We start from the raw sequence: 17,849 nt of genomic DNA, 5'->3' as shown, positions 1-17,849 counted from the left end.
GGCGACTCGGGCGCGGGCGCGGGCGCGGGCGAGGTCGGGGAGCCGTCGTTGGCCGAGTGAAACGTCATGACCGACGCCGAAGTTGGCAGCGAGCCAAACTCGTCTACCATCTGCTGCGCGCGCTCCAGCCGCGGCCCGAACTCGGCCTCGTCAAAGATCTCGTAGTAGCGCTCGATGCAGAAGCGGATGACGGTGCCCAGCGTCGTCGGCGGCGCCTTTTTCCTCTGCCGCGACGGCGGTGGCTGGAGCAGCGGCGACGGCGGCTGCGGCTGCGAGGGCCCGGCATCGGCCGCCGGCGGGCCCAGCCTCGGGCTCGGGCTGCCGCTGCTCGGGGCAAAGGCCGCCATCGATCGGATGCCCTCGACGCGGCACAGCATCATATCCTGGATGGCGTTGCCGCCCGACACGAGGTTGGGCGCGATGACCGTGGCGAGGTTGGCCGCGTCCATTTTGTTGACGTCGGCGTGCTGCGACACCCGGTGCAGCATGCCCAGCACGTACGACAGCAGCATCGCCGCAGACGGAGGCTCAATGGCCGGCAGCAGCACCTCGCGGATGTGCTGGATCGTCTCCAGGGCAGCGGCCTGTTGCTTTGCGGCGGCGCTGCCGTCGATGTCTTCGTCGTCGTCGCCGTCGACGGCATCCTCGCCTCGGCCGTTGGTCGCGATGGCATACGGCGGCGGAGGGCAGGCCGCGATCGTCGAGTAGAGGCTGGCGGGGAAGATGGGCCGGGGCAGCGAGCGCAGAAACACCTTGAGCAGCACTGCGGGCACGTGCGGGTCGCCGTAGTTGGACAGGTTGACCGGATGCCCCCGGTCGTAGCTCTCCTGGGCCGCCCGCAGCAGCGCCGACGACGGCGACCGGCGGAAGATGCCCTCGACCTCGATCGGCCGGACGTCGCCCACGCTGCCGAGGATGGCCTCGACGCAGTCGCGCACCACCTTGGGCACGCCGCCCTTTTCGCCCTGCTCGCCCATCAGCTCGACCAGGTCGACGCCAAACACCTTGCTGGGCGCGCCGTCGCCCGTCCCGCCGCCACCGTGGGCCGCCGCCACCTCGGGCAGCGTGACGGAAGCCTCGAGCCCGGCGTTGACCTGCAGCACCGCGGGCGGGATGTCGATCTGCGTGAGCGGGATGTGCCGCGCCAGCTCGCTCAGCGTGTAGACGGTGGTGACCTTCTTGGGGAACTTGGGCGAGACAAAGTAGGCGCCCGTCTGGATGAACTGCATCAGGGAGCGCGTGAAAAACGTCGGGTGGACAATGTAGAGCCGCTTGAGGTTCTTGCGGAACTTACGGCCGAGGCGCTTGTACGACTTCCACAGCCAGTTCCAGCCGGGCCGGTGCCGCCCTCCGCTGGCCAGGTAGATGACCGTGTAGTCGTTTTCCGCAAACAGGTCGAGCGTGGCAATGATGCGGTCGAAGAGGTCGTCGTAGTCGACCTCTTTGGGGTCGGGCAGGCAGCACGCCGCCAGCACCACCATCGGCCGCGTCTCGTAGTCGAGGCCGGCCTGGAAGACGATGCGCCGGACGTGGGAGTCGAGGCGCTCCTGCTTCTGCATCAGGCTCTCCCAGTCGGACGCCGCTTTCGGAGTCTGCAGTGGCCCGGCATCGGACGAAGAGGCCGCGGCGCCCGTTCCCCAGAGGAAGCCCGAGCCGCCACCGCCACCGCCTCCACCGCCGAGGTTGAGGCCGGACCGCGATGGTTTCGTCCGCAGTCGAGACAGCGTCGAGTAGGCCGCGCTCGCAGCGTTGGCGGCGTGGCCGCTACCGGACGCGCGGGGCGAAGACGGCGGGTGGCCGAGGCTCAGGTCGTCCTTGGCCGCGCGTCGATCGGGATGGCCGCCGGTAGCGAGGTCCTCTGGGACGTCGAAGACGCTGCGGAGGCCGGCCGACCTCTGCTTTGGCGAGGCTGTCGGTTCGCGCGGCGAGGCTTCGAGCGGCGCCGAGATGGCGAAGGGAATGGCACCTCGTGTGCGGCCTCTGCCACCACCGGCGCGCGGCGAGGAAGGGGTCGGGCCTGGCGCATTGCCGGTTATCGTAGATGATCCAGCCTGAGACCTGTGATTCGGCTGCTGCGGCTGCTGCTGCTGGTAGGAGCCCCACAGGCTGGCAAACGCGGCCGAGAGTGTCGCGGTCGCGGTGCGGTACTGCGAGGGCGGCGTGTCAGGTGTCGAATGGCCGGTGCCGTTCGCGGGAGGCTCCGGCGAGTCTGAGCGGTGCATCGTGGCGAGGAGCGAGAGACTGGGCAGGCGCAGAGGCGGATGGACGTGGCAATCAGCGAGTGAGCCTGCTGGAACGGTCGGCGGCCAGGGCGGTGTGCTGTGAGACAGCGCCCCTAGGTGGGCGGCGAGTCGAGGTTGTGTCTCGAGGGGGTAGTTGGACTCTCGCTGATGGCCATTGGCTCGTATTCGTGCTCGTCGGTCGTCCAGACTCGGGGTCGAGGCAAGAGGTCGAATGGGTGTCTGACAGGACTCGTCGCGAAAAGGGGATACTCTGGGATCGAGGGGAGTGGGCGGGTGGCAGATGGACCCGCGGCAGTCACCTTGACGAGGAGACAAGAACGGCGGCGGCGGCAGTGGCGATGGTGACGGCTGCTGTCGAGTCGAGCGCGAGATGGGGCCAGGCCTGGCTGCTCGACGTGATGGATGATGATGGATGCGAGGTCCAAAGCGGGCGTGGGGGCCGCCAACCTCTTTGGGGGGGGCAACCCAGGCAGGCAGGCGGGCGAGCGGGCGAGCAGGCGAAGCAGGTGGGCGCGGGCCACGCGCAGGCCGGCAGCAGAGAGACAGGAGCGCCGCTGGACCCTCTTTGTCGATGCAGACACGCGCTCGCCGCCTCGTCTGGCAGGCCTGCCATCACCTCGCAGCCAGGTCACGCCTCGCAGGCCTCGACAGCACCACGCGCGCTTCTGCTCGCGCCATCGTCTAAGGTCGTCGCCAGTCACTCTACCTGACTCGCCTTCCATCGCACTGCTCTCTGCTCTCTGCTGCTGCGTACCGACACCCTCAGAAGGACGCTTCACCACAGCGACGCCTCGCAGGCTCAGACTGTCCCCACGCTGCAAGAAACGACGCAAGACGAAACAACGTCTATTGCGGCCACCCCCCATCCTCCCCCCGCCCCCTTGAGCCCTCATCCCTTTTGCGCCGCCATGCGACGCCACATGAGCCCAATCATCATGGTGCCGATGACGGTAAAGGCCAGCTCGAGCCAGACGATCGAGAGCTGGCCCACGTTGAACACCGTCGTGCCCCAGAAGGCGCCCGATATACGCCCGCTGTAGTTGCTCAGCTGGATCAGCAGCGACGAGAGCCCATTGAGGTGCGGCGGGATCTGCTTGGACAGCAGCGACACCGTGATCGTCGTGAGCATGTCTGCGCAGAGGGCGGGTTGGAAGCGGAGGAGGAGGACGACAATGGGCGATGAGTCGATGTCAACGCAGCGTCGAGAGCGGCAGGCGGACCGTACGCCCTGCCACCACGGCACTCACTGTATCCGAGCGCCACCAGGAACCAGGCGGTGAAGAAGGAGCCAAACGTGACGCTGGTGGCGTCGTGGATCTGGGCTTCGGTGCGCGTGAGGCCGTGCAGCGTGCCCAGGTGGAGCGACAGGCCCAGCATGCCCAGGAGGAGGCCAGCGGCGAGGATGTGGCGGTCCTCGACGTAGCGCGCCACAAAGACGAGGCCAAACAGGATGGGCAGCGTGGCGATGCCCCCGAGGGCAATGATGTTGCCCGCATCGTACTCGGACCACCCAAAGCGTACGCGCCCGAACACGGGGATGTTGGACTCCCACGCGCCCAGGACGAGGAAGTTGACCATCGAGAACCAGCACATGACCACGACGCTGCACAGCTGGTAGCGATCCAGGTGGCGACGCAGCGTCCACAGCGTGACGGGCGCGGCGGCGGCAGGGGCGGTAGGGGCCAACGAGGTGCCAGCTGCTTGCGTCGAGCCGTCCAGCTTGCTTGCACCGGGTGCTGCCTTCGTAGCCGGGTCCAGCACCTGCAGGGCGACGGCGTGGTCCCTCTGAGGTGGCTGCGATGGTCGCGAGGACAGATCGTGGCGATATCAGGCGGTCAGGCAGGGCAAGTTCAGCATTATGGGACGGTCGATCGCACGTCAATCGGTCGACAACGGCCGCTCACCTCTTCAAAGCAGAGCCAGATGGCCGCGCAAAAGGCGAGCCAGACGCCGGCCATGATCCAGCCCGAGGCGGTGAAGCCGTTCCAGATGCGGGTGCGCTCCGTCATGGCCGCGAGCCTCTTGGAGAGGAGGCCGCCGACAAAGGGCCCCACGGCCATGCCTCCGGCCTGGGTGGTGACGAGGAGCGCCGACATCATGGTCCTGCGCGCGGTGCCGACGACGCGCGGGTCGGTCATGTAGCGCTTGACAAACATCCACGACACGAAGCCGGCGCCGAGGATGACGCGGCCCACAAACATCAGCCAGGCCGTGTCGGCGCGACCGGCGAGGGCGTAGACGACCTCGCCGACGGCGAAGCAGACGGTGCTGAAGAGGAAGGGCACCTTGTAGCCCTCGCTGAAGCGGCGCGAAAAGGGGACGAGGAAGATGCCCGCGACAAAGGTGCTGATGCCGATCGTCAGGCCACTGAACCACGTCGAAGCGCCCAGGTCGTTGGCGTAGCTGGCCGACGTGGGGACGATGATGAAGAAGGTGACGTTGAGCAGGAAGTTCATGGCGAGGACGATGACGCCCGACGCCAGCGGCGGGAGCGCGCTGGGCGGCGGGGCATGATCTGCGGCGGGCGGGGACGCTGTGCGGAGGGAGAGCATCGATCGCGGCGATCCAGGCGGTGAATTGTGGGCCTCGAGGTCAGTCTGCGAGTCGAGCGGCGGGACGATGGCGTCCGGATCGAGGGCGCCCTTGCGAACTTCGTCGTGTGGGGGGATCTCGGCACCCAGCGACGGGCCGGAGTCGTCTCGCTCGTGAGGTGCATTGGGCTCCGTCGTCGTCGTCGTCTTCATCGTCGTCGTCGTCGTCTTCATCGTCGTCGTCGTCGTCTTCATCGTCGTCGTCGTCCTGGTCGATGTGAGGCCCTGGTACGGAAGAGGTGCTGGACGTGGTCACGGCGGCAGGGGCAATCGACGGTAGGAGCACGCGGTGGCCGGCGTCCTGGGCGGTGATGGTGGAGGAAGGGGTCGTGCTCACCTCGGTGGCATCGTCTCGCGGCGGGGTCAAAAAGGATGCGTGCCTGATCTCGACGAGCGAGCGGGCCGTCGTGGTGGGCCGGCGATGTTCGACGTGACTCGTCGTCGGAAGCCGAGGAGGCAAGGCCTGGCAGTGAGGAGGGCGGCGAGGCGCTTTGCTTGCATGCGACACGCTGGACTCGGCGCGACCCTGGCCGACCCTGGCCGACGACCCGACCACACGGACGGCGAAGAGAGGCGCGCTCCGTTGGGATGCCATGCACGAGGGAATGAACGGCCTCCGTCTTCGGGCCGACGCGCCTCTTGGCAGACGGCGTGGCACTCGACCGCAAGGGGCGCAGCAGAAGAGAAGACGGGCGTATGGTCCGACACGGGCATAGTGAGGTGATGCGACACACGAGATCATTGCAGCAGGGGAAAGCCACGGCGAGCGTAGGGAGTACAAGGGCGATAGCGACGAGATACGAGGAAAAGACAGGAGGGAATGTTGCTGCCACCACCCCGGGGCCAGACACGGCATCGACACCCGTCCTTGTTACGGGAAGCGGGCGCGACGGCCGCGAGCCGTGCTGGGATGGCGATGCTGGCCCCGCGCCGACCGCCGCCCCTCTCAGTTTTATATGGGGCGACGACCAAACGCGGGACCCGCACCGTCGCGTGAACGGTGCGTTGGATTTGGGACTCTACCAGGAACCGCTTCGGCTGGAAGATATTGATACCCTTTCGCGAGGAAAGAGGCCGGGCGGGCAGAATGAGTCCAATGAGGGTGGGGGGGAGGTCGTGGTGGTGGGATGGGATAGGGGGTGGGGGGGCTAGGATTGGGGCGGGACAACGGCGTCGGGCGAGCACAGGCAGCAGGGTCGCAGGCGATGATGATGTCGTCGTCGTCGTATTGCGATGCGGCGAGTTGTCGGGGAGAGGCTAGACGAAGGAAGGCGGGCGGTGGTGGTGGTGGTGGTGGTGAAAGAGAGGGCGGCGACAGCGGGGCGGCGCTTTATAAGGCCCTCGTTGTTGGCCAGCCCAGCGGCTTTTCGTCGTGGATTTTTTCTGCTTTTTCTCGATGGGAAGCGCTGGCCGCCCGCGGTGTCGCCTGCGGTGAGCGCATGTCAGCCGTGCGACTGAAAGCGTCGGCCTGACCGCCTCCACGCGAAAACCAAGGGGAGGTGCATCACCCGCTTGCTCCCCGTCCTGCCCCTGCTCCCTGCGCCCACAAGCCGCACCTTCCTCCCTCGCAACCATCCACAAGCGACAGCACCCTCGGCACACTCTGCCACACTCACTGCGAAACGGCGTGCGATAGACAGGCGCGACGACACACCCGACTACGCCACGCGCAGGTTCACGGACAAGGGGGCCAGACACGTTCTCCCGCGAGCGCAACAAGCACCTGATCTCAAGCAGCCGCCGCGGACTGGTTGTGCGAAGGCGCTACATCGCCCTGCTCACAGGCCAGGCACGAACTACTCGCTGGACACAGTCGCTCTCATACCGCTGCCGCCGCCGCCATGAAGCTCACGCCAGAGCTCCTCGCACGGAGCAACTCGTACATCAACTCGCTCAAGGATAGAGAGGTGAGTGGCCGCACACGAGAAGCGGCAGCAGCGGCAGGTTCACTTCGATACGACGATAGACTGACGACCCCGAGAGGCCCTTCGTCCCCTCTTGCGCTTCATCGTCTGTTGTCCTGCCAGCTCGATCTCAGAGGTGAGTCGCAGAGGCACGGAAGGAGAACGCACACGGGCATCTTGCGCCTCGTCTGATCCAACCCGCTGACCTCCGCCACCGACGCCCCTTGACCTCTTCCTTCTCCTCCCCTCCGAACCGACCGCCCAGGCCTCAAGATCCCCGCCATCGAGAACCTCGGCGTGACCAAGGACCAGAACGACACCATCGACCTGACCGACAACGACATCCGCTACCTGGGCAATTTCCCGCTGCTGCAGCAGCTCAAGACGCTGCACCTCGCCAACAACCTCGTCGCGCGCATCGACCCGCGCATCGCCTTCACAATACCGGCGCTGCAGATGCTGACCCTGACCAACAACTCGCTCCAGGACCTCGGCGAGGTGGCCAGCCTCGCAAAGCTCCGCTCGCTCGAGTACCTCACGCTCATGGGCAACCCCATCGCGCGCGAGAAAAACTACCGCGAGTTTGTCGTGTGGAAGTGCCCGAGCGTGCGCGTCCTCGACTTCCGGCGCGTGCGGCAGCAGGTGAGTGCGCGAAGTGGCAGGCCGTCCGACGCCGTCCTGACGTCCAGCGAGCGACGACGAGGTGGCCTTGACCTGTCGCTGACCCTTCTGCGCGTCTCTTCCTTCCACACGCGGCTGCGCGTGCGTGCCGCCCAGGAGCGCGAGCTGGCCAAGCAGCTCATGGAGACGTCGGATGGCCGACCGTCGGCGCTGGCGGCGTCGATCCTGCGGCGCAGGGCAGGCAAGGCCGGCACCGCAGCGGCAGCGGCAGAAGCTGAGGGCGAGACCGTGGTCAAGGAGAGGACATTCGAGCCGGGCAAGCTCAACGGCTCGGCGGGCAGGCTGCTGACGGCCGACGAGAGGAAAGCGATCGAGGAGGCCATCGAGAACAGCGAGAGCCTCGACGAGATCCGCAGGCTCGAGGAGAAGCTGCGCATGGGCCACACGATTCGGCCAGAGGACCTCAAGAGCGGCAGCGCCAAGAGGGCGTCCGACGGGGTACCGGCGCAAGAGGCCAAGAAGGCGCGAGGGTCAGGGCCGAAAGGGGCCAAGGAAGATGCAGGTGCAGATGCAGAGGCAGAAGAGGAGGAGCAGGAGGAGGAGGAGATGGAGGAGTCGTAGCCACCCGACGCGGTGGTGCCGCCAGGAGGGCCTGCCCGCCACCTCTGCAAAAAACCAGGCGACCGCCGAGCGGCGCAGCTCCTTGTCTTTCATGTCCGTGCATCCTCGATCGGGACATCCGACGCGACCCTGGTATTCGTGTGTGACCATCGACGGCGAGGCGGAAGGCGGATGCAGAGCGTGTGGCGGTGGAGAGGAGGTAGAGGCCAGCAGATGCCAACCACCCGGGCCAGGCAAACGCGGCTCGGCTTTCGGGCAAATCGGGGCTCGCGGATTGGCCCCCTCCCGGCCCCAAATTTCAGAGAGGTGCCTGGGGCCCTCCGCTGCGCTGCCCCACCTCTTGCCGCTTCCGCTTGACTCGACCGCGGCCAGCTGTGGCGTGCGCCAGAGAGTTGGGGCAGGCTGACCTCGACCAGCCTGGCTGGTTGCCCCCGTCCTCGTCCCTTCATCTCTTCCACCAAACCTCTCAACTCGCCACAGTCCCTTTCCCCACCTCACATCGATCTCAACACCACCACCACCCGCGCCAGTTTCGACACCACTGCTGGCGATATCGTCGAGCACACTATTTGCTCGGCGCCACTCCCTTCCTTCCTCGCACCTCACCCGACATGAGCTGCCTTCCGTCGACGTCGAGGTCGGCCCGGTCGCTGGGCCCGCGATTGCTGCGGCAGGCCTCGGCCTCGCACTCTGGCGCTGCGCGAGCACCGTTTGCCACAGCAGCCCGTGCCGTCAAGCCTCGTGGCTCTACCTTGGCCGTCTGCTCGCCGCACTCGAGGTCAATGTCGACGACCACCGCCACCGCCGATGCTCATGCAAGTGCCGCCGCCACCGCCACAACCACCCTCTCCGGACAGGACATCTCCATCGCTGTCGACGAGGACGGCAGCGTGCCTGCAGCTCCTTACACGGCTTTGCCGCTAGCTGGCTCCGCACCCTCCTACAAGGTCCACCTCGTCGTCCACCCCGTCGACCGGGCACGCCCCTCGTCGAGCTGGCCCTCGCACCTCGAGTCTGTCAACCCGCTCCTGCTCGAGCTCGAGGGGCGATCCAAGAAGGGCGGCAGCCTCGAGGGATTCGGCATCTCGTTTTCCGAAGGCTCGGTCCGCGACACCAACGCCGCCGCCAACGAGCTGCCCGACTGGGATCCTGCGACGCCGCGAATGCTGCGCCCCGTCCCCAACTCTCGCTCCGAGGACGAGAGGTTCATCATTTACGCCTACACCCAGCCCGGCAAGGTCACCAAGGTCGGGCCGCTGTCGCTCAAGACGCTCGACGAGGGCGTCCCTCTGCGACAGAGGATCGACGAGGCGCTGCTGGCGGCGCGGTCCCAGACGGGCCGGCCGAGCGAGCAGGACGAGACCCACGTCTACGTCTGCGCCCACGGCGCTCGCGACTGCCGATGCCAGGTCGCCGGTGGCCAGGTGCTCGATAGCCTGCGCGAGGCGGTCCGCAAGAACGAGGCCTCGCTCGTCAAGGCCGGCCGGCCCAGCCCCAAGAAGGTCAAGGTGTGGCCCATCAGCCACGTCGGCGGCCACACATTTGCCGCCAACGCCCTCGTCTACCCGCACGGCGACTGGTACGGCAACCTGCGCGCCACCGACTCCAAGCTCGTCCTCCGCGCCGCCCTCAGCCCGGCGTCGTCGGCCCACGACCTCGAGGACTCGCGGGAGAGGCTCGTCCACTGGCCACGGTGGCGCGGCCGCCTTGGCATGACCAAGTCCGAGCAGCGCGACCACTTTAGCGAGTGGGGCCCGCCCACCATCAACTCGGCGCAGCTCACGCCCAGGCCGCGCGGTGGACTCGCCGGCGCCGGATCTCGACCCGAGCTGAGCAGCATGCCGTCGGCCAGCATGATCGCTGCGGCCGCGCGCGGCTACGCTACGGCGGCGGCGCCCGGCCCGTCGCCGGACGGCGGTAAGCCGCCGCAGCCGTCGGAGCGCATGGCGGCGTTCCGAGCCAAGCTGGCGCAGGACCTGTCGATCGGCGACTTTGCTGCCGGCGAGGTCGAGGCGGTCGAGGTCGACGACGCGAGCCACGTCCCCAAGGGTGCCCGCGTCCAGATGGGCCGCGTGGGCGAGGCGCGGCTGCCGTCGCACCTCAAGACCAAGATCCCGACGGGCGCCAACTACTCGCGGATCAAGTCGGACCTGCGCGGGCTGGGCCTCAGCACCGTGTGCGAGGAGGCGCGGTGCCCCAACATTGGCGAGTGCTGGGGCGGCGAGGGCGGCAAGGAGAATGCGACGGCCACCATCATGATCATGGGCGACACGTGCACGCGCGGCTGCCGCTTCTGCGCCGTCAAGACGTCGCGCGCGCCGGCGCCGCTGGACCCGCACGAGCCCGAGAACACGGCCGAGGCCATCTCGCGCTGGGGGCTGGGCTACATTGTGCTCACCTCGGTCGACCGCGACGACCTGGCCGATGGCGGCTCGGCACACATTGCCTCGACCATCTCCAAGATCAAGTCCAAGTCGCCCCAGATCCTCGTCGAGGCGCTGGTGCCCGACTTTTCCGGCGACACCGAGTGCGTCGACCGCATCGCCCACAGCGGCCTCGACGTGTTTGCCCACAATGTCGAGACCGTCGAGCGGACGACGCCGTCGGTGCGCGACCGCCGCGCAAAGTACCGCCAGTCGCTGGCGGTGCTGGCGCACGCCAAGCGCTCCAACCCCAAGCTCATCACCAAGACGTCGATCATGCTGGGCTGCGGCGAAGAGGACCACGAGGTGCTGCAGACGCTCAAGGATCTGCGCGCCAACGACGTCGACGTCGTCACGTTTGGGCAGTACATGCGCCCGACCAAGCGCCACATGAAGGTGACCGAGTACGTGCAGCCGGCCAAGTTTGAGCACTGGCAGAAGACGGCCGAGGAGCTGGGCTTCCTCTACGTCGCCAGCGGGCCCCTGGTGCGCAGCAGCTACAAGGCCGGCGAGTTTTTCATCAAGAATGTCCTCGAGCAGCGCAAGGGCGTCGCTGCCGCCGCCTCGCCGTCGTCTCCGGCTGCAACGGCTGCCACGTCGGCTTCGGCTTCGGCTTCGGCTTGAAGGAACGGTACCGCCATCGGCTGTCCGGCCTCCTCGCCATCGTCCTCGCCCCGTGCCTGCCCCCCATCCATCATCACGGTCTCAACACCCTGTACTTTTAGAAGAGCGCACTCAGCGCTCGCCACTGCTCCCTAGAATGATTGCATGTGGATCCCCTCGCTCACCCGCACAAAACAGGAGTGCCGTCTCGGTCGTCTGATCCCATTGGCCAGTGCGCGGCCGAGGCTTTCCATCGATAAACATTCAACTCGCAGCGCGGTGGAAGCGCGGGTGGACAGCAGCTCGCCGCCATCGGTCGACGAACGACGCGAATGGATGGCGCTCAGCACGTCTCGGAGCCGATTCGACTCGAGGTCGAGGATAAAGGGGCAAAGGGGCGAGGCCAAGGTCGGACCCGCCCGCCCAATCACGACCGAGGCAGGCAGGCAGGCCAGGCCAGGCGGGCGCTCGTCCAGACTTCGGCCAAGTCCGAAGTTTTAACCGTCTCGATGCGCGTCCTCGGCCGTCTCCGAGGAATCCACCCTCTCTCCCTCTCCTCCCCCCTCTCGGCCTTGGCAAGCTGATGAAGAGACGCCGTTCATTGGTCTCCCCCGCCTCGAAAAGCCTCGAGTTTGGAAGCGGTACCGGTGCGTTTTGCGGCTTCGATGTACGGAGCTGGAGCGACGTCGATCCCGAACAGCCGCCCGGCCGTCGGCGTCGGGAGGCTTCCATGTCATGCCTTGCCGTGTCATGTACGCACGACGATCTGGTGCACATGTCCATCCGGCCTGCCTCTGAGCCTCCCCACATGTCATGTCTGACTGTGGAGAGAGAGAGGGGGCGGGATGATAAGATAGGGATACAGATGGCCATCGTCGGACGGTCCGAGATGGCGAGGTGGTGATGCGCGCAGGCCCAGCCGGATCCGCACTCCCTCGCTCCCTCTCCCTCACCGCTCCCCCTGCTCCGCCTCATTCGCGGACGAATCGGTGCCGATGTACGGCTCGCCAGTCCTCGACTCGGCCGGACCGGTGCTGCTGCGGTCGTCGTCGTTTGCCCCCCACCACCTCGCTTCACGGCCCTCCCGTCCTCCCCCTTCCTCGACCTCAGCCCATGGTACAGTAGCCCTTGGGTCCAGTATGCAAGAGGCAACCACGTTTCCGCCACTGCCCGACCATCATTGGACGGACGGACGGCCAGATGCCTCGAGGATGCTGTCGGAAGAAGGCGCACCGGCTCTGGTCGTTTCAATTTCCAGCCTTCTCGACATGATACCGCTCCGCACCGCACCGCACCGCGCAGCGTTCGTCTCTGCAGGTACCTAGATACAGGATGCGGCCCCGGTCGTCGTCGTCGTCTCTGTGCGGTGCGAAGAGGAGCCCAACGCAAGGTGCAGCGGACATGGTCCTCGCCGTCACGGTCCGCCTTCTTCCACCGCTTTCCGGCGCCCGATGCCCGGTCGGGTTGCTTCGCTCGCTTGCTCAACGACGCCCACCCGCCTTGCTTGCTCGTCGGTTGTTGATTGCGATGAGCCCCTCGTTCCTCCTTCACCCGCCACACTGAGTCTGTCGGGGCGGGGTGGGGAGAGCCCCGCTCCGCACGGCCCCGACGATGCCTAGCCTATTCTTCTCCTCGACGCCGTTGTCGTCACGCCGAGCTACGGCCATTGTGGTGAGTGACCTTGCACAAGTCTAGCGACAGTTCATGGGCACGACCCTGGCTGCGCCCCCGCCTCTCCGTGACCGCTTTGACTGCACGTCGTCGACGAGGGCGTGCAGAGAAGCCTTGCGAGGAACGATGGGATCGCATCTCGGCGCCGCGCCGAGCCAAGCCCAGCAACGCACGACTTCATCTGTAGCGACGTTTCGACGTCGTTTTTGTTGTCGCATGGCTTCCTACAGTATGCGCCGTCCCCACCGACCCGCCTCCCGGGGCTCCTCTCTATCTGCGGCGGCGGCGGCTATGTAGGACGAGCACGGACAGAGAGAGGCAGCATTGATCGATGTTGGCTAGGCGCAGCACTGGAAGCCTCGTTGCGCCGTCGGGATAGGCAGGAGGGACGATTGCCGGACCGGGCAGTCGTCGCACGTCCTCGACACCACCTTCGCCTGCCTGCCTCGTTTGGGCCCTCGTCGCTCGTCGCTCGTCGCTCTCCTGGCATCTCGACAAACGCATCTACGCACGCACGTACGTACTGCGCGATCAACCGAGCGAACCTTCAGCCCGCCCGCAATGTTCCCACCCGCCCTGGGCAGCCCGGGCAGGCCGGTTCCTGCCTCCCGGGCTTGGCTGTGGGAACGACCCCTTGGGAAGAGCGAGCGAGCGAGCGGATCGAGCCTGCTGCAACGGGCCCGTCCATGTGATGCCTTGCCAGCTGGCCTGGCCTGGTCTGGGCTGCCTTGCTTTGTGCCTGCTTTGGGTCGGAGGTCAAAGTTGACCGCAAATCCCTCTGTCGCGCTGGTCCCCAGCTGTCGACGATGCCTGGCCATGCTGCCATCTCACCCACCTGCCACACCTGCTTCTGTAGATTTGCGGTGCCTTCCTCTTGCCTTGCGTTCATGCCTGGGCGTCGCCTCGTCAAGCAGATCACCATTCGTGGAAAGCCTCGAAAACATCCTCTCATTCGTCACCATCTTCGGTCGACGAACGACGACGACGTACTGATGATGTCGCCGGTCGTCATGGCCGCGCCCGGCTTGGACTCGCTGGATCGTGTCTCAAATCGCAGCCTAGCGGCACCGGTAGCGGGCTGGAACACACGTATGTACACACACACACACACAGATAGAAGAGCCGCGGTGGCAAGGCATGGCCAAGGCGAAGGGCCCCATGTAGGCAGAGACAAGCGTCGTTTTCATTCGGCTTCTCGACGGGCCGACCGGCAGCCAGCCAGCCAATGCTCAGGCCCAGCATGACCCAGCCTCCGTTCGGTTTTTCGTTTTACGAAAACCGCCGGCCGATGGGGCTTCCTTCGATGAGGAGGCTGGCAAAACTTCACCCTCCCCCTCCTCCCGAGGACCGCGACCGCTGGTTGGAAGTCTGAGCATCCGGCCGCTGCTGCTGCTGCTACGCTTATCTCTCGACATGCGACGGGCCCGCTCGACCAACCAGAACGGAGCTCGGCGCGCAGCCTGGCTACCAGCCGTACCTACCTGCCTGCCTGCTCGCCTGTCGGGAAGACGCACGCACGCACGGCCTTGTCGGGCGCTCAAAGGCGGCCCGAAGAGAGCCTGCCTGCCTGCCTGCAGCCCCGCTCGCGGAGAGCATGCTGCTTGACCCTGGCCTGGCCCGCCGCGACGTCCGAGAAGAAGGGGATCGTTATCGTGCCACCGGCAGGCAGACCCCGGGCTCGGCGAGGGAGGCGCCCGCCAGCCCGCTCCCAACACCCAGCAGATGAACCCGCCTGATGGGCATCGACGGGCGAGATCCGCCAGCTCGAACTCGCGCGGCGACGGAGAGAGAGAAGGGAAAAACGTGCGGCAGCTGAGACGGCCGCCGTGTGGCAAAATTCCCGAAAGGTTGCAAATCGCCTTCAGCTGGCCGCCCTCCTGTCTTGACGCCTGCCGCCTGCCGCTCCAATTTTTCGAGGAGAGGGCAGGGGCAGAAGGACGCGTTGTGCGTGCGAGCGAACCGGCGCCTGCTGGGCTGCTTGCGCTTGAGGCCTCGCTTGACCGCCTGCCTGCCTGCCTGCCTGGCTGTCTGCCTGGTGGCCTCGCTTGCCTGGTGCCGTTTTAGGCAGTCGCTCGAGGGGCAAGAGTGTGGCAACGCGGGCCGTGGGCCTGCCTGGAGCGTACGTGTTCGTTGGCATCGGGTCGTTGCGCCCCGCCAGCTAAATCGACGGCTCGGATTTTTCTTCTGCCGCCCGGCCTGGGCACTTTACCTCTTCTGTTCGGCCTGGCCTGACACCTGCCTGCCTGCCTGCCTGCTTGCTTCTGCTGCGTTTCCTGGCTTAGCTTGCTGCCCTGCCTGCGACCTGCTGCTCTTCGCTCTCATGCCTTCGTATCGCACGCCGTCGCATTGAAGCAAGCGGCGGCAGCAGCGTCGCTCCCCTTGGGGGGCCGCCTGCCTGCCTGCTGGCTGTCCGCTGCCAGCCGAGCCTGCTGCGCCAGCCGACTTTCCCTACTGTAGCCGTGCGTGGGTGTGCGTGGGAGGCAGGCGGCACGAGGCAGGCAGAACCATGTCGACGACCAGGCCGACCAAGAGGCTAACTAGAGGGGATCAGGAGACGAGTAGTGCGACGGACCATCTCCGTCGTCGTCCAGGGGCCTGCCTGCTGCCTGCTAGCCAGAGCCAGGGCCAGGATCAAAGTGCCGAAGGCGAGGTCGACGAAAGCACCACAGGCTGGGCTAGGGTCATGGTGGCGGGCCGTGACCAGCAGGCAGGCAGGCCGGCCGTCTTGCCCCGCGTCCGGTCTCGCTCCTCGTTTCGCCTTTTGAGATAAAGCCCAGCGTCCTCGGTAGGCCTTTCGGCGCCGGCGGCCGCTTTGCCACCTCCCTCGTCGTCCTCGCGCCCCTCCTGCCTTCCCTTCGGCCGCCCGTCCGCTTTGGGTCGCGCGCTCCGCCTCGCCCCTTCCCATCCTCCTTTTGCCCTCCTCCCGCTTCACGCTTTGCTTCTGCTCCACCACCCGCTTCTCGAAGCAGCCGCCGCCGTAGCAGCAGCAGCAGCAGCAACCTAGCCGTCGACGGCCTGCCCTCGGCGACCTCGATTTCCTCTTCTCCTTCTTCCACCACCTTCCTCCACCAACCCCCCTTTGTCGTCGTCTTGCGGCTGCGCCGTCTAGACGTCCCGACCCCCTCCTTCCTGTCACCATGACCATTGCCACCGTCTTCAACAACATCAACCGCGCTGTGGCCGTCTCGCCCGTCGGCTACTACTTCCGCCTCGATGGTTCCGGCCACCCGCTCTCGCGGCCCGGCTCGCGCTTCCTCACCGAGATCCGCGCCGGCCTCGTCACGTTTGCCGCCATGGCCTACATCCTGAGCGTCAATGCGTCGATCCTCACCACCTCGGGCGGCCCCTGCGAGTGCCCCAACTCGCCCGACGACCCCTTCTGCGCCAATGACCCCGCCTACAACGCCTGCACTGCCCAGCTGCGCCGCGACTACGTCTTTGCCACGGGCGCATCGGCCTGCATTGCCACCTTGCTCATGTCGCTCTTTGCCAACATGCCTCTCGGCCTCGCCCCCGGTCTCGGTGTCAATGCGTGAGTGTCGTCGGCCCGCCGGCTCTAGCTCGTCGCAAAAGTTCCACTTCATCCTATCGCGCATTTGATGCCGGTGTCCTTGTTCTAACCCCGGCCCTCTCTCTCATCCACCTCGTGCTTCTCTTTTCCCCCTCCTCTCTCGCAGCTACTTTGCCTTCACTATCGTCGGTACTGCCGGCTCCGGCATCATCCCGTACAGCCAGGCGCTCGCCGCCGTCTGGCTCGAGGGCTGGGTTTTCGTCATCCTTTCGGTCCTTGGTCTCCGTCAGTGGCTCGCCCGCCTCCTGCCGCACTCGCTCAAGCTCAGCACCGGTGCCGGCATTGGCTTCTACCTTGCGTTTATCGGCCTCGGACCTCCGGGCCTCAACGTCATCGGCGGCGACCTCACCAACCTCGTCGGCCTCGGCGGCTGCCCCAAGCAGTACACTGACCCGGACACGGGCTTTTGCACCAGCCACGTCCTCCAGGACCCGCGCGTCTGGGTCGGCGTCTTCCTCGGCGGCATCTTCACCGCGCTGATGCTCCTCTACCGCGTCAAGGGCGCCTTCATCATTGGCATCCTGCTCGTCTCGATTGTGTCTTGGCCGCGCAACACGGCCATCACCATGTTCCCGCACACCGAGGCCGGCGACTCGGACTTCAACTTTTTCAAGCAGGTGGCCAACTGGAACGGCCTCGGCATGCTCGGGCCGCAGAACATCGACTGGAACGGCTACGGCAACGGCAAGGTGTGGGCCGCGCTGGTCTCGTTCCTGTACATCGACCTGCTCGACACCACCGGCACCCTGTACGCCATGGCGTCGCACGCCGGGCTGATGGACGCGCGCACCGGCGACTTTGAGGGCTCGTCGGCCGCCTACCTCAGCGACGCCGTCTCGATCTCGATTGGCTCGCTGCTCGGCCTCTCGCCCAACACGGCGTTTGTCGAGTCGGCGTCGGGCATCGCCGAGGGCGGCAGGACGGGCATCACGGGCGTCGTCGTGTCGTTCATGTTCTTCCTCAGCCTGTTTTTCTCGCCCATCTTTGCCTCGCTGCCGGCGTGGGCGACGGGCTCGACGCTGATCATTGTCGGCTCGATGATGGCCTCCAACACGGCCCAGGTCAACTGGTCGTACGTCGGCGACGCGCTGCCCGCCTTCATCACCATTGTCGGCATCCCGCTCTTCTACAACATCGCCTACGGCCTGATCGCGGGCATCATCTCGTACATCCTGCTCAACGCCATCCCGTGGGCGCTGGTGCGCATCACCAACGGCCGCCTGGTGCCCGCCGGCTGGGACACGGTCAAGGAGCCGTGGGGCGCGCGCATGGTGTCGGCCAACGACGACGCCACGGGCTTCAGGGCCATCCTGCCGCCGTGGATGCGCAAGCTGACCGAAGGCAACTGGAAGTTCTGGAAGATGACCGACGACGAGATCGAGTTCTACCTCGAGGGCCGCCGCGAGACGCAGCGCATGGCCGAGGAGCGCGCCGAGCAGCTCGAGATGGAGCGCGCCCACATGTACGGCGAGGACGACGTCGAGGCCGTCGCCAGCATCGGCAGCCAGAGCATGCGCGACGAGAAGCGCCTCAGCTCGCCCTCGGCCTCGGCCCACCGCAGCCACGAGCTGCCCCACACCCACGAGCCCGCCGACGACGTC

General features: G+C 66.5%; 5 protein-coding genes across 5 annotated transcripts in view; 3 read left to right on the top strand and 2 right to left on the bottom strand.

The window, feature by feature from the left end:
- PFL1_04586 (uncharacterized protein) overlaps window positions 1-2,222 on the bottom strand; it is a gene marked incomplete at both ends in the record, with an annotated part of 3,365 nt that extends 1,143 nt beyond the window's left edge. Inside the window, one exon of the mRNA XM_007882112.1 lies at window positions 72-2,222. Coding sequence (XP_007880303.1) covers window positions 72-2,222 — 2,151 coding nt within the window. The remainder of the gene's footprint in view (window positions 1-71) is intronic.
- Window positions 2,223-3,132: 910 nt separating this feature from the next.
- Window positions 3,133-5,029, bottom strand: PFL1_04585 (uncharacterized protein; the record flags this gene model as incomplete). The annotated part of the gene is made up of 3 exons (XM_007882111.1): window positions 3,133-3,374; window positions 3,491-4,037; window positions 4,148-5,029. The coding sequence occupies 3 exons, from the start codon at window positions 5,027-5,029 to the stop codon at window positions 3,133-3,135; spliced, it is 1,671 nt and encodes a 556-aa protein (XP_007880302.1).
- A 1,646-nt stretch (window positions 5,030-6,675) lies between these two features.
- On the top strand, window positions 6,676-7,980 carry PFL1_04584 (uncharacterized protein; the record flags this gene model as incomplete). The annotated part of the gene is made up of 4 exons (XM_007882110.1): window positions 6,676-6,741; window positions 6,862-6,874; window positions 7,004-7,380; window positions 7,516-7,980. 4 exons carry the CDS (start codon window positions 6,676-6,678, stop codon window positions 7,978-7,980), a joined length of 921 nt encoding a protein of 306 aa, XP_007880301.1.
- Window positions 7,981-8,591: 611 nt separating this feature from the next.
- On the top strand, window positions 8,592-11,027 carry PFL1_04583 (uncharacterized protein; the record flags this gene model as incomplete). Its single annotated transcript, XM_007882109.1, has 1 exon — window positions 8,592-11,027. One exon carries the CDS (start codon window positions 8,592-8,594, stop codon window positions 11,025-11,027), a length of 2,436 nt encoding a protein of 811 aa, XP_007880300.1.
- A 4,787-nt stretch (window positions 11,028-15,814) lies between these two features.
- The window catches only part of PFL1_04582 (uncharacterized protein), a gene marked incomplete at both ends in the record, with an annotated part of 2,137 nt that continues 102 nt past the window's right edge, over window positions 15,815-17,849 (top strand). Inside the window, 2 exons of the mRNA XM_007882108.1 lie at window positions 15,815-16,209; window positions 16,355-17,846. Coding sequence (XP_007880299.1) covers window positions 15,815-16,209; window positions 16,355-17,846 — 1,887 coding nt within the window. The remainder of the gene's footprint in view (window positions 16,210-16,354; window positions 17,847-17,849) is intronic.

This window comes from Pseudozyma flocculosa (assembly GCF_000417875.1).
Source record: "Pseudozyma flocculosa PF-1 unplaced genomic scaffold scaffold00015, whole genome shotgun sequence".
Lineage (NCBI taxonomy): Eukaryota > Fungi > Basidiomycota > Ustilaginomycetes > Ustilaginales > Ustilaginaceae > Pseudozyma > Pseudozyma flocculosa.
This window is presented reverse-complemented; position numbering and strand designations above follow the sequence as displayed.